At 41.6% G+C, this 22,291-nt stretch overlaps 1 protein-coding gene across 1 annotated transcript in view; it reads right to left on the bottom strand.

Annotated features, from left to right (window-relative positions):
• The window catches only part of SLC15A5 (solute carrier family 15 member 5), a 58,090-nt gene that overhangs the window by 17,388 nt on the left and 18,411 nt on the right, over positions 1 to 22,291 (bottom strand). The window contains exons 3-7 of the mRNA XM_034402957.3: positions 20,460 to 20,629; positions 16,229 to 16,449; positions 14,691 to 14,877; positions 8,591 to 8,779; positions 6,964 to 7,095 (exon numbers count right to left, since the gene is read on the bottom strand). Coding sequence (XP_034258848.2) covers positions 6,964 to 7,095; positions 8,591 to 8,779; positions 14,691 to 14,877; positions 16,229 to 16,449; positions 20,460 to 20,629 — 899 coding nt within the window. The remainder of the gene's footprint in view (positions 1 to 6,963; positions 7,096 to 8,590; positions 8,780 to 14,690; positions 14,878 to 16,228; positions 16,450 to 20,459; positions 20,630 to 22,291) is intronic.

Raw genomic sequence — 22,291 nt, 5'->3', positions numbered from 1 at the left:
GAGATATTAAAACTATTAAAAAGCCAGAAGAATGATGAAAGCCTCATCGCGAACCTCCAAGATATGCTAAAGAACAGCGGAGCAGCGAGAGAGAAAAACATCACCAATAAAAAACCCAAAGAGCCAAAAATAGTGAGTAATATGACTGCGGAGAAAATCATTACAAAGAAGAAAAACGATGATCCCGCGCAAAAATTTGAATGGCAGCCATCTTGGTTTCAACCGGCCTCCAAGATGAACGAAGAAGAGCCAATCAGCAATCTCGATTCAAAATTTCTGGCGCGAAAAATATTACCGGACAACGAAAACGAAAAGGAAGATTCAAACTCCTCAGAAGAATCAGAACCAGAAAGCGAGGAAGATCCAACAAAACACCAAATAAAATCAGCGATGAAAACGCTCTTTGCTGCATTTGGGCCAAAACTGAAAATTACTAAAAAGACACTAAAAAAGCGAACGAGCAAGCCAATGCCTCAAGACCTGCCCGCTCCCATCCTGACTACTAGAGCGCTGACGCCGGAACCCAGAGAGCCCTGCCGATACCGCCCTACGCCGCAGACCGAAGCAAGCACCAACGCTTTCAATAGAAGAAGAAGAACAGCCACCGTCGCCAGAACGCCCAAAGTCGAACCAGAGACCGACTCATCTGAAGAGGAGCAGAACGAGCGGGCCGCAATGAGGAGAACCTTCCACGACGACGCCGAAGAAGAAATGGACAACGCGCATGCGCGAAACTACGCTGACGATCCGGGAAGACATGAACAGGAGAGAAGATCATGCAGACTCGTAGCGAGCATCCCCATGCCGTTTTGCAATTTTCTGCATTTACGAGACCACGGACTACCTCAGGTTGTAAGTAATGGACCCAATAATGTCGGAAATTTACCCAGTGACTTCCCAAAACTAAGGGTTGATGGCATTAATTTACAAGAATGGTATCAACAGCTCCAGGTTGTCTTTATGAAGGAAAACTTACTGTTTTTTATCACTAGTCCCCCAAAAAGACCTTGGACACTAAAAATAGATTGCTTACACCATAGAGCTTTTTTCTTAATAATATCTAGTGTGTCTCCTGCAATGTATCACAGCATTAAGCCAAATTTGACTGTTTCAGAAATTATTCAATGCATGTTTAATTTGTTTCACAGTGACAGTGTAGCCACCACCACAAGGATATCTAAAGACTTCTTTTCATCTAGGATAAAACCAGGGGTTTCCATAAGTGAACATTTAATATCTTTGAACAAAATAAGAGCTGAACTGCATTTAAGGGGGGAAGTGATTTCAGACCAAACAATGAAAAGTGTCATTATCAACTCACTTGACCCATCATGGGACAATTTCATGTCACATTTAGACACAATCAATCTAGGGTATTTATCCATAGAAAGTCTATCTAACAAATTGATAACAGAAGATAATTCTAGAAGGAATCGTTCTAACAATCACACAGAACATAAACCATATAGGAAAGTAGCTTTTCAAGAAAAATATAGTGGAACATTTAAATGTCATAATTGTGGATCCAGGGAACACAATAGAAGAGATTGCCCAAAAGTCTTAAAAGAAAGATATAGATCAGAATACAGAAACAAACACGATTATAGACAGCCTTCCATAGAAAGGCATAGATATAGGAGCCCACCAAATCACAGAGAGAATAGAGGGGGCAGAGACAATTCAAAGGATAGAAAGTCTGGTTCACTGAATGGATTAAATAAACAAGACAACACTAACACACAACAAAGTGAGAACAATAATTGGCTTATTGATTCTGGAGCAACTAACCACACCACTAATAACAAAAGTATATTGTCTTCATTTGCAGAAGATAAATTTGTAATTAAGGTTGCTAACCAAGAAAAGGTTCAAGTATTAGGTAGAGGAAATGTAACCTTGCCTGGTTTAGGAAAAATAGAGGGGGTATTACTAATACCTGAAATACCTCATAACATATTAAGTGCCATAAAACTAAGCAGAGATTCTGACATTAACATTGTTTTTTCAAAAGGAAAGGCAACTTTGGAAAAGAATAAAATAAATGTAGGCACTGTGGTGACTAAAGGAGGACTACCTTACCTAATAACAAAAGAAAAATGGTTACATAACATTGATTCAAATATGGAAGATTGTATTGAAATAGATGATGAGAATGTTAGCAACAGTGACAATGATGAATGTAAAATATCTCATGATCACACAGATGCACACAACGATAAGAAACCAAAGATAGGTAAACCAATTCATGATGAGTGTGCTCACATATTGCATAGGAAGTTAGGACATGCCAGTTTTCCTGTAGTGCAAAAAATGACTGAACACGCAGAAGGTGTTAAAATAAAGAATTGTGAAAATTATCTGGAATGCTCAGTATGTAAATCTACAAAACTAAAAACTAGTCCCAGGCCAAGAAAATCTACCAGATCAACTAACAAAAAGTTTTGATTTAGTACACATGGACTTAGTTGGTCCATTAACTCCATCAATCACTTATAGGAAACATTACTTCCTGACAATAGTGGACGATTATAGCCGCTATGGATTTGTTTACACACTAAAACACAAAGATGAAACATTTCAAAAATTTAAAGAATTTTACAAACGCATAGAAACACAACACAACATCAAAATAAAACAAATTATGACAGACAGAGGATGCGAATTCATGTCTAAAGAATTCTCACAATGGTTAAAAGACAAAGGAATGTTACATTACACATCTAGTCCATTTTCTCCGTTCCAAAACGGGATTGCAGAGAGAAAAAATTCCACATTACAAACCATGATTAGATGCACATTGGAAGATGCTGGCTTAAGCAAACAGTTCTGGTCAGAAGCCTTACATTATTCAAATTACACACAAAATAGAACATGGTCCAGCATTATAAATAAGACACCATATGAAGTGATGTATAATAGAAAACCAAAATTAGCACACATGCATATATTTGGAGTCACAGCAGACGTACACATACCTAAACAATTAAGAAGAAAGGGAGAAAATGTGTCCAGGAGACTCAGATTTATGGGATATGAGACTGGCACTAAAGGATACAGATTCATTGATAATAACAACAAATTTATAGTCTCCAGAACAGCTGTGTTCCATGAACAAGCTAACTGGTCTAAATTACATCTTAATGAGATATTCCCAAATAAACATGAAGATACAAAATCTCATGAGAAAGGGACTATAGAAAAACAAAATACCAACAAATATAAAAACAAAACCAAAACTTGGACAAATAGCCAACTCAAAATAAAGACAGATACACTAACAAAAAAGGAAGCAAGATATTTGCATGATAACGATAGTAAACCAGAGAAAATCATTAGAAACACCAGAAATCAAATGCCAAACAAATACAAGGATTATGTAATGCACATGAATGGTGAACCAACAACACCCAATACATACGAGGAAGTGTTAAAACTTCCTCACGAAGAAAAAGAAAAATGGGAATTAGCAATGAAGAAAGAGATGGAAAGTTTACAAGGACTAAATGTATTTACACCTGCATCTGCACCTAAAGATAAGACAATTATTGGTACCAGATGGATATATAAAATTAAGAATTTAGAGGGAGGAAATACTCTATACAAAGCTAGATTGGTTGCACAGGGTTATGCACAGAAATATCCAGAGGACTATACTGACACGTATTCCCCCACTGTAAGAACAGAGAGTGTCAAAACAGCTCTAGTGGTAGCTTCAGCACTCAATCTAGATGTATTCCAATATGACATACAGACTGCGTACCTACACGCAAAATTAGATAAAGAAATATACGTGAGAGCACCTCATAGTCCATACACAAACAAAAATGAGACTTGGTTGTTAAACAAGAGTTTATACGGGCTAAAACAATCTGGTAAACGGTGGTATGATTGTTTAGTAAAAGTACTTAAGACCATGGACTTCAACGCTACCACTGCTGATAATTGTTTCTTTGTCAAGAGGGGTGATGATTACATTGAATTTGTATTGATTTATGTGGATGACATTTTATACATAGGAAAACATAAGGAAAGAAGAGAAACTTTTGTAACTAAACTAAATGAACATTTCTCATTGAAATCTTTAGGCAAGGTAAACAAATACCTTGGTGTCCAAATTAATAAGACAAAAGGGGGATTCAAACTTACCCAGAGAGATAAGATCATAGATCTTTTAAATAAATGCAACTTAAACAATGCCAAACCTTGTGATACCCCTATGCAAACTGACTTTCTAAGGAATTCTGATGAATCTTCTCCCGAGTTCAAGGATAATACATTCTATAGATCAATCATAGGTTCACTCCTTTACATATCTAATTGGACTAGACCGGACATCACTTTACCACTCAATTTATTATCTAGGCATGTCAGCAAACCAACAATGTACCACTGGGAAGCTGTTAAAAGAATTTTAAGATATTTAAAAGGTACACTAGACTTTTGTTTAATGTTAGAACCTAATGATATTAAAGAACCAAAGCTTACGTGTTATGCAGATGCAGATTGGGCTGGAGACACCTCATGCAGAAAAAGCACATCTGGTTATGTATTTCTCTTAAATGACTGTCCAGTCTACTGGTACACTGGTAAACAAGAACTAGTGGCTACTTCAACAACAGAAGCGGAATATGTTTGTTTATCCAAGGCCGCAAATAATCTTGTATGGTTTAATGATTTAATTTCAGATGTCTGGAAAAAACCTGCTCTGCCTTTTGTTATGCATGAAGACAATAAAGCAGCCATTGAAATATCTAGATCTGATGCCATTGGACAAAGGTCCAGACATATAGATATAAAATTTAAACATGTGAGACAATTATCTCAGGATGGATTTATTAAAGCAGTGCATTGTGACACTTCAGAACAATTAGCTGATATATTAACGAAGCCTTTACCTTCTAAACAACATAGATACTTAACCTCTAAGTTGTATGTTTTGTATTGTCCTGAATCTGAATGTAACTGGTGTTGTATAACGAATCGGCATTTAGAGGGGGATTTGTCAGATATAAATGCCTTATTCTCCAATGTGTAAATAGTGTACAGACAGGGTATCAGGGGTTAATTTATTCTTCACTTCTTAATGTATTCATAATTCACCACTCCCACATATAGCTCCACCCATTGTATATATAAGGAGCTACCTACACCATTTCCCCTGCTTCTATCTGTGAATATTCAGTGAATATAGAATGCCTAATGTAAATAAAAGAATATATAGTTAAACCTTTAACTCTTGTTGATCTTATTGAGTCTGATCCTGAAAATATTGCAACAAAAACAAACCCCAAATTTAAAAACACTTTAAGATCCTTATGACCACAATTGAGTCCCAAATTTCTGTTGCTAAGCAAGACAGTTGTTAAGTGAGTTTAGCCCCATTTTCACCCATTCAGGTGAATCACTGCAGTTGTTAAATTAGTAACACAGTCGTTAAGTGAATCTGGCCGTTGACCTTACTTGTCAGAAGGTTGGAAAAGGTGATCATGTCACCCTGGGACACTGCAGCCATCATAAATACATGCTCAGTTGCCAAGTGTCTGAATTTTGATCAGGTGGCCACAAGAATGCTGCAACGACGGTTGTAAGTGTGAAAGATGGCCATGAATCATTTTTACAGTGCTGTTTTAACTTTGAATCAGTGGTGGGTTCTTCCCGGTTCAGCCCGGTTTGGCCGAGCCAGTAGCGGTGATGATATGATGTCACCGAACCGGTTCTCTTTGTTTGGGAGCCCCCCCCATGTTATTCTTACCTTTTATTTGGCCCCGCCCCCAATCTATTCGCTGCCTCCCGAGTCCCAGCTGATCGGCTAGAAGGGAAAAAACTGTTTAAACTCTTGATGCGGGGCTTCAAAGGGCCGCCCTACAGCTGATCAGTGTTAAAAGGCAGTGTGGTGGTAGACCAGTGCGCTCGAAAAACAAATGGGTAGACCGGAATGCTCCAAGAACAAATGGGTAGACCGGTACAGCTCTGCAAGCAGTTAAAAGCCTGGTAGACCAGGACCTCTGCTAAATCCTAAAGAATTGTCACATGACCATCAAACCACACCCACAAAATAAGCCACGCCCACAGAACTGGTAATAAAAAATTTTAGAAACCCCCCCTGCTTTGAATGGTCACTAAATGAATGTTTAAGTCAAGAACTACTTGCAATCTCTTTCTTTCAGCCCAATTTATCCCATAAATTTACTGTTGTGGGAAAAAGAAAAAACTAGAAGAAAGAAATGGAATGTACCCTGTATTGAACTCCTAGAGGAAAGACGGAATATAATGGATATATAAATAGCTGCTTTGTCCTTGTTATTAAATAGCATAGAGGATAATTTTATTTATTATTTATTCGTCACATTCACATGGTTGTCCATCTCACAAACAAGCGAGTCTTGGCGATCCTAAAATGCTACCAGAACTTGAAATATTTTGACATTTCTGTGTTCCAGTTAAATCATACATGCATAAATCATACAGGAGCCATGGTGGCACAGTGGTTAGAATGCAGTATTGCAGGCTAACTCTGCTGACTGTCAGTAGTTCTTATCGGCTCAAGGTTGACTCAGACTTCCATCCTTCCAAGATCGGTAAAATGAGGTCCCAGATTGTTGGGGGCAAGAGGCTGACTCTGTAAACCGCTTAGAGAGGGCTGTAAAAGCACTGTGAAGTGGTATATAAAGTCTAAGTGCTATTGCTATAAATGCAACAAAATATTTGTGTGGGGACTGATAACCATTACTACGTGCAAGGGAGTCAGATGGGATAGGAACAGAAACTGAAGAAGGTTGGATAGCTCCCCAAAAGATCTCACGATGATATGCCCCTACTCAAGCGAAGGGAACGGATCTGTTTCTTTCCGATAAAGCACTTAGCATCCATTAAAGGGCGATTCCCCATGTAAGAAAACAATAGGAAAAAAGTAGAAAAGAGTTGTGAGATCCAGACAGAGTCTAAATTTATGGGATACTTTACCTTGTGAGCCAATGTAAGTTGTTTGGATAAGGAGGGCACCCATGATGCAACCGGCTCCATTGAAGAAAGCCAAGATTTGCATGGCAACCCCACGAATTTGGCCTGGCAGAAATCGGAAGGTAATGAAGACACCTATGCAACGGAAGAGGAAAAAATAATGATGAAGGAGAACTATCCTGAGGATGGAGAGAGAGACAGGCTAAACAAGTGGTTAGGGAGGTGGATTGGGATATGGGAAGGAAGTGACCTTCCACATCATCCTTGGCATGTTCCATGTTCACATTCAAAGGAAAGTGGCTTTAACAAGTAGCAGCAAGTGATCCTATTATGACATGGACTTGGCTGAAGCACTTCTTTGGCATCTTTTTTACAGTGTGCCCAGAGCTCCTATGTAATATGTTGCCTCAGAGTCCTACAAGAAAAACAGGATACTCAATGCAACTAGCAAATAAACAAGTAGGCAGTGAGGGTTTTTTTTTTTTTTTGGGCTGTAGCACCATATTTTCAGCGATGTAATTCCGTGTTTGGAAGGGAGCAAAAAGGCAGAAATATATCAAGGGAATGCTACGTTTGCTTCAATGCTCACCCAGGCTTCCCCAAGCTCTTTTCCTTTCTCCATAGATTAGAAATGGGCAAACAGCCCTGTGAAAAAGTCCTCCTCCCATAAAATTGCCATTGAAACCACTTAGAAAAAGGCTATTTGGTTGATTTTTAAAGTAGCATCCTGGGTCTTACATTTACTGAAGAAAGAATAACAGAGTAGGAAGGGACCTTGGAGGTCTTGTAGTCCAACCCCTTCTCAAGCAAAAGACCCTATTCCATTTCATACAAATGGCTGCCCATATCTCTTCTTGAAAACCTCCAGTGATGGAGCATTCACAACTTCTGGAGGCAAGTTTTTCTACTGATTAATTGTTCTCACTGTTAGGAAATTCCTCCTTAGTTCGAGGTTGCTTCTCTCCTTAATTAGTTTCCACCCGTTGCTTCTTGTCCTGCCCTCAGGTGCTTTGGAGAGTACCTTGACTCCCTCTTCTTTGTGGCAGCCCCTGAGATATTGGAAGACTGCTATCATGTCACCCCTAGTCCTTCTTTTCTCTACACTAGACATATTCAATTCCTGCAATAATGCTTTGTATGTTTTATCCTACCCTACCCTACCCTACCCTATTCAGTGGTGGGTTGCCCCGGGTTCGGACCGGTTCGCAAGAACCGGTAGTAAAACCGGCGGGAGGCTCCACCCACTGACCTGGATGTCATCAGAAGTGATCTGCGCATGTGCAGAAGAGCGCGCGTGTGCGGGCACAATGCAAACTGGTAGTAAAGGTAAGTAGAACCCACCTCTATTCTATTCTATTCTATTCTATTCTATTCTATTCTATTCTATTCTATTCTATTCTATTCTATTCTATTCTATTCTATTCTATTCTATTCTATTCTACTCTACTCTACTCTACTCTACTCTATTCTTTCTCAAAATATTTCATTCTTCTAGGAGAGGGGTGGGTGCTAACTTTCTACACCAGGATGAGGAGAATGATAAAAAATCCCTTAACCAACCCAGGTCATTCTGGGTTTAAGACAGTCGATTTGACGATGAGGAAATGAAACCGAAAAAAGGGGCTCTTACATGTGGGTGTCACCAGAGTTTCTGCTATACCAAGCAAGAGGTATTGTGGGGCCAGATGGAGACTCGGCATGGAAGAAACAAGAAGCGCTTTTCCTGAAAGTGTCTGTTGAACCAGAGGGAAATGCTTCCGACGTAGCTCAAAGAAACCAGCAACAACCATGGAAAGAGTTGCAGATGTATAACCTACAACTGAGTGTCAAACACAAAGAACAATTAATTTTGTACAGAAATATATACATTGCAAAGTGTAATAAAAATTGCACGTGCCATGCTTAGTGAAAACTGCTTTTAAAAATTCTATTTTTTTGTGGGGAAAAGATGGAGGAGTATTTTTCTAGACCTCAAGTTTTTAATCACCATCACTTCTAAGACTCTTCTTCTAGAACAAGGGTTAGTTCAGGAATTCTGGGAGTTGAAGTCCACAAGTCATAAAAGTTGGCAAGTTGCCAATTTATGAGATTATCTGCCAACTAACTCATTTTATGAATGAGAAGGCAAATAAACATGTCTCAGGATAATGTTGCAGGATCCAATTGTCAACTCGTAAAACATTCCAGGACTGCTCTTGAGTTGCCATAAGCAGGAGGGGGGAAGAACTGATGGAGCTGCCTCGACCGAAAGCACATTCCACACATGCCTTTCTCCAGATGGACACCCTGGATGTGCTACTTGAACTATGAAATTATTTTCCAAGTAGCACATCCAGGGTAGACTAACAGGAACAGGTGTTTTGCACCTGTGCTACACACATCTGGGTTTCATGTGATCCCCTTTTGTGACCTTCTGACGAGCAAACGCAATGGGAGAGCCAGACTCCCTTAACAACCGAGTGACTAACTTAACAACTGCAGTGATTCATTTAACAACTGTGGCAAGAAAAGTCGTACAATGGGGGCAGAACTCACTGTACAAATGTGTTGCTTAGCAACAGTAATTTGGGACTCAATTCTGGCTGTACGTCGAGGTATAGCAGTGTTTGTCAACCTTGACAATATCCGTGGACTTCAGTTCCCAGAATTCCCCAGTCAGCATTGCTATTTGAGAAAAAAACTAGCCTGCAGTATCACATTCATGCCCACTCCGTGTACTGTACCAATGAAACTGGAGAAAGAAGAATCGGGACATCCAATATCTCTTCTGTGATATCAAGCGAAACACTAAATCTTTCAAATATTTGCAGTGCCATTAGACTCTAAGCTACGGGTGTCAAGCTCAAGGCACATGGGCCACATCTGGCCTGCAATGTGGTTGGATCCGGTCCACGGGGCTGTCCTGGAAAAAGGGCTGGCTCGCGTGGCTTTGGCCCGATCTACCCAGTGCAAAGAGGAAACATGCCAGTGCTTTGGGGAGTGGTGTCAAACTGGCCACACCCACCCAGTCAGCCACGCCCACCCAGTTGGCCACGCCCCCTGCCCCCCCTCAAGGTCAACCACAGCCCTGATGCGGCCCTCAATGAAATTGAGTTTGACACACCTGTTCTAGGCCAACATGTAACTGAAAGAATTGTCAGCATCATTATCCAAATCTTCTTTTCCGCAGCTCAGCTGAGACATTATTTTATTTTAAATCCTGAGTAATTGCCACCTGCTGTTTCATGTGCTTCTACTTTGCGCAAAGCTTAACAACAAACTTAATTAGGCTAATTCTAGTCAGATTAATATTTCCTGTCTTTTCGGCACTAGCTGTGCCGCATGCTACGTGCTTGCCAAATTAAATGGAGGGAATACGGGAAATGTTGATTTCTAACTACGGGCAGGCTTTAAGATGCACTGCAGGATAGGAGGCAGCTCAAGCTGGGTGAGCACTCCATAGGTCCAGTTCATGCAAACGGGAAGTGATCTCCAAAGCAGAAATTGGGAGCTGCTGTTCTACTTTACAATTAGGAAATACTGCAGCTGGGAATGAGCGAAGGTGGGGGGGGGCATATCCCAAAAGCAGGATTTCAGGAAATTAACCCAAATCTGAATGGAGGGGATCAGGACTGAATACCCAAAACAGGTCAGGGAAATGGTTGGGCTGATGGTTGGAGAAGATAGTAAACATGGTGATGGACAACAGGAAAAGGCTGAACAGTTTAATGCCTGTTTTGCATTTGTCTTTTCAGAGGGACGCAGTGGCTCGGTGGTTAAGACGCTGAGACTTAGATCACCAAAGGTCTATCAGCTTGGCAATTCAAGACCTGAGTGACATGGGACAGAGGGAGCTACCATCACCTGTCCCAGCTCCTGCCAACCTAGCAGTTCGAAAGCATGCAAATGCAAGAAGTTGAATAGGTACTGCATATCAGCATGCAGGAAGGTAGAAGCCTTCCATGTTCTGTCGTATGATCTGTGCTGCACCGTGATGTCATGCCAGTCACATGACTGTCAAAATACTTCTGGACGACGCCGGCTCTTTGGCTTTGGAAATGAATACTGCTCCCTAAAATCAGTCAAGACTAGCGGGGTAAAACCCACAGGGACCCCTTTATCTTTTACATCTATGAAGATTCTCACAGTCATCCAGGCCATGGTGTTTTTTTCAAGAGGCAACTGGACTTTTCCTTGAAGACATTTTGCTACTCATCCAAGAAGCTTCTTCCCTTCTGACTGAATGGTGGGAAATGGAAGGATTTGTATTCCTTGCAGTCATCTGGTCGTTATCATTCTTTCTGAGAGTTGTTGAGGCCACTTGGAGGTTTATCTGTGCCCCCAGGGTCACATGAATAGTGCAAATGGGCGTGGAACTGCTGAAAGGACTCTGTTGTAAACAGGAGATAGGTAGTGTTGTATCCCTCTCCCTCTGTTGAGAGAGGGCTGTTCAATTTTAATGTAGAGAGCCTCTTTACCTTTTAATAAAAGAAAAAGGTGACCTAACTTGTTAGAAGCTGTACCATAGACAGCAAAAGAAAAATGCAGGGCAAGGAACTCATGAGAGAACATAAACCTAGCCGCTTTATAGGACTTCATATCACCAAAACTAGATGTATTCCATTTCACAGTGCTAAAAGAACTGCTAGATATGATTTCAGGACCACTGACTTTAAGCTTTGAGAACTCCTGGAAGACAAGGGGAGTGCCAGAAGATTGGAGAACTGGCTTTGTAATTGGATTGGAAAGAAGCCAGTGATGGGATTCAGCCGGTTCGGGACGGTATGGGCGAACCAGTAGTTAAATTGTTGGCTGGCCCCCCTCCTCTCTCTGCCCCTTCCAGGAGTTCCTACGCACCCCATTTTGGCTCCCAGGTAAGTGCAGGGAGGCCTACTAGGCCCAAAGCGGGGCGCAGGGGATGCGGTGCAACCCCCTGCGGCCCATTTTCACTCCCAGGAGGCTGCAGAGAGGCCTAGTAGGCCCAAAATGAAATTGAGTTTGACATCCCTGGTCTACAGGTTAATCAATAAAGTGTCACTGAATGGGAAAAGGAAAAAGAAAGCTACAGATATTGTCAGCTTGACCTGCTTAGCTTCCAAGTATGGACAGATATATGGATAGATTCAGAGGTGGGTTTCAGCAGGTTCTGACCAATTCTGGAGAACCGGTAGCGGAAATTTTGAGTAGTTCGGAGAACCGGTAGTAAAAATTTTGACTGCCCCACCCCCATCTATTCTCTGCCTCCCAATTCCCAGCTGATCAGGAGGAAATGGGAATTTTGCGGTAACCTTCCCCTGGAGTGGGGTGCAAATGGAGATTTTACAGTATCCTTCCCCTGCCACACCCACCAAGCCACACCCACAGAACCGGTAGTAAAAATTTTTGAAACCCACCACTGGATAGATTTGACCAGGCATTACTATCTGATAAATTCACTGGCACATCCATTTTCTTGTCTATGATACGGAAGTGATTCTCCATCACCTTCTTCTGGGATGTTTTTCCCCCCCAATTTTTCAATCTAGAATACAGCACTGGAATTTCCTAATGGTTGTCTATGGAGATTCTCAGCCATCCAAGTCATGGTTGTCCCAAAGGTGCTTTTTCCAGAGGCAACTAGACTTTGCTTTTCCTTCAAGACATTTCACTTCTCATCCAAGAAGCTACTTCAGTTTTGAGCTTCTTGGATGAGAAGCGAAACATCTTCAAGGGAAAACAAAATCAGTTGCCTCTTGAAAAAGCACCTTTGGGATTCCTAAGGGTTGCTTCTCAAAATCTTAGCCAGATCTGATCCTGCTTAGCCAATTTCTTTTAGCTTTCAAGGTGCTGTCACCTACGTGGCCAGATGCTGAAGTACCTTATTTTAATTTTGCATCTGCCAGAGCATTATAGATTTGATTTCTGACCTTTTACCATCTCTATCCAGTCCGAGATCCCTGCACAGTCAAAAGATTTCTCCTATCAGTTTTGATGGTAATGTTATGCACTTGCGGAAAGAGGTCTCTGGGTTTGGGACCTCATATGTCAATTGGTTTCTCTTAAGACCCTGATCTGATTTATGAGATTGCAATTAACTTCTGGATGTTTTATTGCTGGCTTTGGGCCATAAAAAGGGCACCTTCTTACTTGGATTATTCTATTTCGAATTTGCAAACAACAGTATAAAGTGGAGTGATATTTCTGCACATCATAAGCTACTTTACAAATTGCCATGAGCTCTTTTAAGAAATTGACCAAATACATGCACAACAAATAAAATAATCATAATACTTTCTTAATGTGAAATATACATTGTTTAATCACCAGAAGTTATTTAATAAAGAAGCTCCCCTAATGATGCACAGCTACGAATGCACAAATACTAATATTGTCCTGTAATGTTACTCAAGAGTCTCCATTATTATATATATATATTATTACTATTTGGATGCTAGTATTCTCAAAAGCAATATTGTTTCTTTTTATAAATACTGTATAAGCATTATTTGCATCTTTCTAAAAAAAAAGTATTTATGATACACAGGTAGTCCACGACTTACAACTACAATGGAGCCCAACATTTCTGTTGCTAAGTGAGACAGTTTATGTGACCATGGGGATGCTGCAACGGTCATAAATGTGAAAAATGGTCATAAGCAGTGGTGAAATGTAAAATTTGTTACTACCGGTTCTGTGGACGTGGCTTGGGGGGGGGTAATATGACTGAGTGGGCATGGCCAACGTTTTTTGTTTTTGTTTTACTTTTAAAACCATTTTTTCTACAACCTCTTTGGATGAGGTTTAAAGCCTCTGATGATCCCAGCTGACTTGCCTGATCAGCAGAGGTTTTTTTTCCCTTTAAAAACATTTTTTCTATAACCTCTTCGGCCGAAGAGGGTTGTAGAAAAAATGCTTTTAAAAGCCTCTGATGATGCCAGCTCAGCCACACGATCATCAGAGGCTTTTTTTTTTTACTTTTAAAAGCATTTTTTCGGCTGAAGAGGTTGTAGAAAAAATGCTTTTAAAATAAAAGAAAAAGCCTCTGATGATTGCGCGGTTCAGCTAGGCAATGTGGGGGGGCAGGAATTTTTGCTACCGGTTCTCCGAACCACCCACCTCCATCGCTACCGGATTGGGCAATCCGGTCTGAACCGGGAGCATTTCACCCCTGGTAATAAGTCACTTTTTCCAGTGATGTTGTAACTTCAATTAGTCATTAAATGAACTGTTGTATGTCGAGGACTACCTGTGTATAAAATCAGAAAAATAAGCAGATGTATAACACAGAATAGATTGTAATAAAGACATTTCCAAGCATTATAAAATACACAAGGGAAAGAAAAAAAATAATAACATTGCAAGTAGTCCTTGATTTACAGCCATTGTTTGAAGTTACAACAGCACCAGGGGAAAAAAGTGATTTATGACTGTTTTTCACACTTATAATTGTTGCAGCACCCCATGGTCATGTGATCAAAATTCAGGCGCTTGTCCTGTATTCATGACAATTGCATTATCCCAGGATCATGTGATCACATTTTGCGACCCTCTGATAAGCAAAGTCAATGAGGAAACTAGATTCACTTAACCATCTTGTTACTAACTTAATGACTGCAAGTGATTCACTTAACCATTGTGACAAGAAAGGTCGTAAAATGGGGCAAAACTCACTTAACAACTGTCTTGCTCAGCAACAGTATTTTCTGGCTCGATTGTGATCGTAAGCCGAGGACTACCTGTAATAATTTGCACTACTTTTTTTTAGTACTCACCGATACAGATCGTAGGGTACCATCCACTCGTTTTGGCGTTCAACAAACAAGCATTGACACACTCCAGAAGGGGCGCCAGAATTAAAAATGGCAAGATGCTTATTAAATTCATGGCGGCGATCGGCAAAAGGAATCCATTCAAATTCAGATTGGAATTCATTGTCTGTATATTATATCCAGATGGGATCTGAATAGGAAAAAGAAATGCTTTCGTCTAGTTGATGACTCGACTTCCTTCCAACTCATGAAAAAGAAAGAAAAGAAAGCGGGGTTTTTTTGTTGGTTGTTTACCTCCATTTTTGAAGGGATAACAGTAACAGAGTTGGAAGGGACCTTAAAGGTCATCTAGTCCAACCCCCTGCTCATGCAGGAGACGTGTACTAGGGATTCGAACCACCAACCTTTCTGATTGACAAACTCAGTGTTTTAGCGACTGAGCCACCTAGTCAGGTTAGACTAGGATGTGTTGCAGAGGTGGGTTTCAGCAGGTTCTGACCAGTTCTGGAGAACCGGTAGTAGAAATTTTGAGTAGTTCAGAGAACTGGTAGTAAAAATTCTGGCTGGCCCCGCCCCCATCTATTCTCTGACTCCCAGAGAATACCTATCAGGAGGAAATGGGTATTTTGCAGTAACCTTTCCCTGGATTGGGGAGGGAATGGAGATTTTACAGTATCCTTCCCCTGGAGTGGGGTGGGAATGGAGATTTTACAGTATCCGTCCCTTGCCACGCCCACCAAGTCGCGCCACCAAGCCATGCCACGCCCACCAAGCCACACCCTCAGAACCGGTAGTAAAAAATTTTGGAACCCACCACTCATAAGTTGCATGCTAAAATTAAAGTCACCTCCCGTATTGACTACTGCAATGCTCTCTACTTGGGGCTGCCCTTGAAGACCACTCGGAGGCTTCAGCTGGTACAGAATGCGGCCGCGCGGGTTGTGATGGGAGGGTCCCGATACTCCCATGTTACACCTCTCCTGCGCGATTTGCATTGGTTGCCGGTTGCCCTCCAGGTGAGATTCAAGGTGCTGGTGATTACCTATAGAACCCTTCATGGCTTAGGCCCAGGATATCTGTCGGACCATCTGCAACCAGCAACAGCTCCCCATCGCCCAGTGCGTTCTCACAGGGAGGGCCTACTCAGGGTGCCGTCTCCTAGACAATGTCGGCTGGCGACCCCCAGAAGTAGAGCTTTCTCTGTGGGGTCTCCCACCCTTTGGAATCAACTCCCCCTGGGACTCCGGTTGGCCCCTGACCTTCGCACCTTCTGCTGCGAATTAAAAACATGGCTGCTCAAACTGCCCAGCCTGGACTGATGGGGTTTGGATTATTTTAATATGTGTTTAATATGTATTTTTAACATGTTTTATCTGGTTTGATTTTAATTGTTGTGAGCCGCCCTGAGTCCTATGGAGATAGGGCAGCATACAAATCAAATATATAATAAATAAAAATAAATAATAATAATAATAAAGAGACAAGAGTGTGTGTCTGAACCAAACCAAATCGAATTTAAAACAAAAGCATAATTAACTCACTTGCATAACACACAATCGATAAAGGATCTGGAAGGCAAATAAAGGAAAGAGACGGATGAGCAGTTTTGTGTTTTCCACTTGTGTTTCGGTGTAGTGGCCTCCATAGTTTTCCTTGGCATGGTCCAGCCAGTTTGCCACGTTCCCACTGAAATAGCGGCATTGTACGCAACACACCTTCAATGCATTGAGGATTATGCCACAGACTGTCAACAGGCAGCTACCTAAGAACAAGACAGGGGCGTTAATAATCTACAACAGAGACTTTACAAGACCGAATATGCCTGCTATAGCAGCTGGCACTCCTCTCTGAAAGTTTTGGCAGATTTCAACTGGTGAAGAAATTAGGTCAGGGTTTGTGGCTCTAGTTGCCTAGAAATCTCTCTTCACCACAAAATCCAACTTAACAATTCAAAGGATTAAAGCAATAGGGCAGAAAACCTGCATTTTGCTAACTGTATTATAGAGTGGGGCCACTGTTAGTGACAACAGGAGTTGTTTGTAGACTGAAGTTCAGCACAGAAAAATTCAGTAAGTGCTGGTATTAACTGTATCCATGATCTGCTACTTTAAAGTCCTTTTTCTTATTTGGACAGTTGGATCATCCCTGAAAGCTGAGAGCTACACTCTTAAGCGAAGTGTCAGTACTGTAACACCTGTAGCCATTATGGTAGCCATATCCAACTCTACGTGGCCTTCACAAGTAGAATAGAATAGAATAGAATAGAATAGAATAGAATAGAATAGAGTAGAGTAGAGTAGAGTAGAGTAGAGTAGAGTAGAGTAGAGTAGAGTAGAGTAGAATAGAATAGAATAGAATAGAATAGAATAGAATAGAATAGAATAGAATAGAATAGAATAGAATAACAGAATTGGAAGGGACCTTGGAGGTCTTCTAGTCCAACCCCCTGCTTAGGCAGGAAACCCTACACCACTTCAGACAAATGGTTATCCAACCTCTTCTTAAAAACTTCCAGTGTTGGAGCATTTACAACCTCTGGAGGCAAGTTGTTCCACTGATTAATTGTTCTAACTGTCAGGAAATTTCTCCTTAGTTCTAAGTTGCTTCTCTCCTTGATTATTTATTTATTATTATTAATTCAATTTGTATGCCGCCCCTCTCCGAAGACTCAGGGCGGCTCACAATGCATTTAAAATCATTATAAAAAACATTTAAAAATTGAAAACATTAAAACTCATTCACACCATTCATGGCCGGATCTCGCCGGATCACAAGAGCGAGATCAACGGCCCCAGGCCTGCCGGAAAAGCCAGGTCTTCACCGCTTTTCGGAAGGCCAATTAGTTTCCACCCATTGCTTCTTGTTCTACCCTAGGTGCTTTGGAGAATAGCTTGACTCCCTCTTCCTTGTGGCAGCCCCTGAGATATTGGAACTCCGCTGTCATGTCTCCCTTAGTTCTTTTCATTAAACTAGACATATGCAGTTCCTGCAGCCATTCTTGATATGTTTTAGCCTCCAGTCCCCTAATCATCTTTATTGCTCTTCTCTGCACTCTTTCTAGAGTCTAGAAAGTGGAGTCCAACATTAATTTTCAAAAAAAGAATGAAAATTGTTGAATGTTTGTATTCCCCTCCACACTTCTTGGGTGAGTTTGGTTGAGAATGACAAAATTTGATGTCTTCCCATGACTTATTAGGCAGGTTATCATGTGAGCTCATCCGATTTTATACCTTTTTTGCATCCATCATTAACATCCCAAAGGTGCTTTTTCAGGAGGCAACTGGAATTTCTTGTTTTTTCTTTGAAGATGTTTCGCTTCTCATCCAAGAAGCTTCTTCAGCTCTGACACAATGGTGGGGAATGGAAGATTTATCCTGTCAGAGCTGAAGAAGCTTCTTGGATGAGAAGCGAAACGTTGTCAAAGAAAAAAACAAGAAAGTCCAATTGCCTCCTGAAAAAGCACTTTTGAGATAACCATGACCTGGATGACTGAGAATCTCTATAGACATTCAGCCATCATTAAGTGAGTCACCATGATCCATTGTCCACAATGGGCATTTTTTTACTGGAAACGAGAAGTAAATGCTGGTTTCTGACAAAAATCATTGGGAATCACAGTCATGTGATCACAGGCCATAAAGTGAGTTGATTGCCATGTGCCTGACCATAGGTTGGGGGGGCAGCCATTGAAACTTTGAATTCCAGTCATAAATCAATCAATCAATGGAACAGAAGTTGCCTTCAGAAATTGTGGGAGCTTCATCACTGGAAGCTTTCAAGAGGAGACTGGACTGCCATCTGTCAGAAATGGTGTAGGGTCTCCTGCTTAGGCGGGGGGTGGAGCTAGATGACCTACAAGGTCCCTTTCAATTCTGATATTCTGTTCAAAAATAGCTCGGGGAAAGTCTCCTAAGTGGTCATAAGTCAAGGACTATCTGCAATAAGGAGCATGACTATATGTATTTCCAAAAGTGAACATAATATATACTGGAATGTTGGAACAAAACTGCAGGAATTGACTAAAGTATGTTTTCTAAGCAATATTCCTTTTCTACCTTTGTACCTTTTCCCCTTTAAATCTTGGCTCCCGTGTTCTCCCCTGACCTTGAGTTAATCTATGCTACTTAATTACAGTAGTTTAAAAGGCTATATGGCTCTCTAGATGATTCCCCCCAACCCTACCTCAATCTTTGGTCAACTGCCAATTGTCAAAATTATAGCCGAACAAAGACATGCAAATGAAATCCTTGCTTGACATATGCTGGGCCCACATATGAAAAAAAAAAAAAAAGAGAGAGAGAGAGAGAGAGAGAGACTTCTTTAAAATAGAACTTGGCAATTTCTTTAAGGTCACTTATGGACTTGAATTATTGGCTTGAGAGAGAATTCTAGCCAAGTCATCTGATTGGAAGAAGCTAAAACAAGGTTTTAAATCCAGCTATTTAGAAATGGGAGTAGCCCTGCTTGGGAATATTTATTTATTTATTTAATTTAGCTTGTCAAGCATGTATGAGAAAACAAGTATAAGTATGAACATAACATATAAACATATAAGTATAAACAGGTATAAGTATATTCATAGGAAATGAGTACGAATAAATGGGGACAGTAAGACAGGGATGGTAGGCACGCTGGTGCACTTATGCCTGCCCCCTTTATGGAATGGGGTGAGATCCACGGTAGACAATTTAAGGTTGAAACGGTGAGGGTTTGAGGATGTAACAGTCAGATAGTGCATTCCAGGCATTGACCACTCTGTTGCTGAAGTCATATTTTCTGTAATCGAGTTTGGAGCGGTTTACTTTAAGTATCTATTGTTGGCTCCTGTATTATTGCAGTTGTAGCTGAAGTAGCCATTGACAAATAGGATGTTGTAGCAGACAATTTTGTGTACTAAGCTTAGGTCAGACTGTAGGCAGTGTAGTTCTAGGTTGTTGAGGTCCAAAATTTCAAGCCTGGTGGCATAGGGAATTCTATTAGGAGCAGAGGAGTGGAGGACTCTTCTCGTGAAATATCTCTGGACTCGCTCAATTGTATTAATGTCCGTTATACAGTGTGGATTCCAGGCAGATGAGCTGTATTCGAGAATTGGTCTGGCAAAGATTTTCTATGCCCTCGTTTGCAGTACAATGTTACTGGAGAAGAAGCTCCGCAAAATTAGGTTAACAACTCTTAATGCCTTTTTGGCAATGTTGTTACAGTGAGCTCTGGGGTTTAGATCTTTTGAAATGAGTACTCCTAGGTCCTTGACTGGTCAAAATTGATTGGTCAAAAGAGGTATGAAAAGAGACAAAAAGCATCCCCAAGGAACAAAATTCATATCAGTCTACTGGGAAGATTAATGCAATCTAGCCCTTTTCTCAAGCCTCCAGGAGGGCGAAAACAGCCTCCCCAGGCTCCGGAGGACCTCTGGAGGCCGGAAACAGGCCCATTTCCAGCCTTCCCGAACTTCTGGTAGGCCCGTTTTTCGCCCTCCCTTAACCTCCGTGCACACCTTGCACTTACCTGCATCCAAAACGAGCTGCGTGGGGACTCCTGGGAGGGGAGGGCGGGGCGAGACAGGAGTGGGATTTGGGGGTTCTCCGAACTGCACAGAATCTTTGCTAGAGGTTCTCCCGAACCCCTGCAAACCCCCAGCAGCCCACCCCTGCCTATATGTGAAGCTTTAGGGGTGTTAAGAGAATCCAAACTGGACAATCTTAAATGGCCAATACTGAAAGCCCAGGATGTTCTCCCACTTAATTTAATTATGTATATAATGTAACTGCTTACCTCTGGGGGGCTGGTAAATCATTTCACTACGTGCCATGTGAATTGTGATCAGTCCCATAAGGATGGAAACGAATGGAATAAGAAAACCCAGGTTTTGGGCCACCGACTGCTGGATGTATGAAATGCTGATGAAGACAATGGCTGAACTGAGACTGACCAACCAATAAAACCTGTAATAGGAAACGGCAACAATCATTATTTTTAGAGACAGATGAAAAAGAACTTTTATTTGTGAGAAGAAGCCGGTTCCTTTTAAAATGGAAGTCACAGTGCAATTCTGAAGACGATAAATCCAGGCCGACGCTCTTGCCTCACAATCAGGAGGTTATGAATTCGATCCTAGGTAGAGGCAGATGTAGGGACTCCTGCTTGGGCAAGGGGTTGGACTAGATGACCTGCAAGGTCCCTTCCAACTCTGTTAAATCTGTTTACTGTTTAGTATCCCGGGGTCACGTGATCCCCTTTTGCGACCTTCTCACAAGCAAAGTCAACGGGGAAGCCAGATTTGCTTAACAACCGTGTTGCTAATTGAAGAGCTGCAGTGATTCGCTTGAGAAATGAGATGAGAAAAGTCATAAAATGGAGCAAACTCACTTAACAAATTTCTCACTTAACAACATACATTCTGGTTGGGGCTCAATCGTGGTCGTAAGTCGAGGACTACCTGTATTCCCTAGTCTATCCTGGTGGAGAACAAGCCCACTACGATTTTCACATGACAATTACTCCACCGAGGATTTTTGCCAGGTGGCCTTCATTGGACCTCTGTTGGATTTTTTTAAAAAATTTTTTTATCACAATGCCAGACATAATTCAAAAGTGGTTTTTAAAACCCTGGTAATTTTAGATCAAGAGCATTTCAGGGACTCCAAAGGTCAAGGCAGAATCTTTGTATGCTGGAAGACGAGAGACTGGGGGAATCCCCCAGTGGGTATTAACACTGAACTAAACTATCTTTCATCTTGTTAGAGCAGAATGGCAGCGGCTGAGTCAGAGGCATATAACTGCCTAATGGGCCAAAGAGAATACAGACAGCAGTTGAAGAATGGAATAATGATAGATCCAACTGGAGTGAATTGAGAAGTAGAAATAAAATCAACTTGTAACCATTGCAGCCAATTCTACCTGGGACAAACTTCACATCCATTAAAAACCAGGATCCATGAACACTGGCTGGCAGTCAAATGTTCCAAATCCCAAATCCTGAATCCCAAATCCTTAACCTCTACCGACACCAACACCAAACAGCACCAAACAGCACGATAGGAGCAACACAAAAATCATCGGCCACGCTACCCCCCACCATGCTCGTGAGTTCATCGAAGCCTGGCACCACGGGGTGGGCTTCAGATCCTTTAGCAACAGGTTCGCTGCCCCATTGCTGGGTGGGCGTAGCCATGGTGGGCATGGCCTAGTTGCCCACCTGCACCATGGTGGGGGGCGTTTTTTGCCCTCCCCAGGCTCCGGGGGTTTTTCTTGAGCCTCCGGGAGGGCATAAACAGTTTCCATTGGGATCCGGAGGCTGGAAACAGGCCTATTTCCAGACTTCTGGAAGCTCGCGCGCGTTGCGAACCGGTAGTATGCTCATGCCAATGTATCCTGACCCGTTTGATTCGTGAACGGCTTTCCTGGACTTCGTGTGTGCCCATTGGGCTTGATTACCCAGTGACTCTTGCTGTGCTGAGCTTGGAATCCAAACGTGCTTAATGGGAGTACTTTCTGAGGATCTGTTTCGGGGGTTTGAATAAACACCTGTAGAACTCTTGCTGTATGTACGTCAGAGGTCAGTTTCAGCAGGTTCTGACCAGTTCTGGAGAACAGGTAGCGAAAAT

The sequence above is a fragment of the Pantherophis guttatus genome, chromosome 7 (assembly GCF_059756535.1).
Source record: "Pantherophis guttatus breed Tessera chromosome 7, ASM5975653v1, whole genome shotgun sequence".
Classification (NCBI taxonomy): domain Eukaryota; kingdom Metazoa; phylum Chordata; class Lepidosauria; order Squamata; family Colubridae; genus Pantherophis; species Pantherophis guttatus.
The sequence above is the reverse complement of the archived record's forward strand: the minus strand, read 5'-3'. Positions and strand labels throughout refer to the sequence as shown.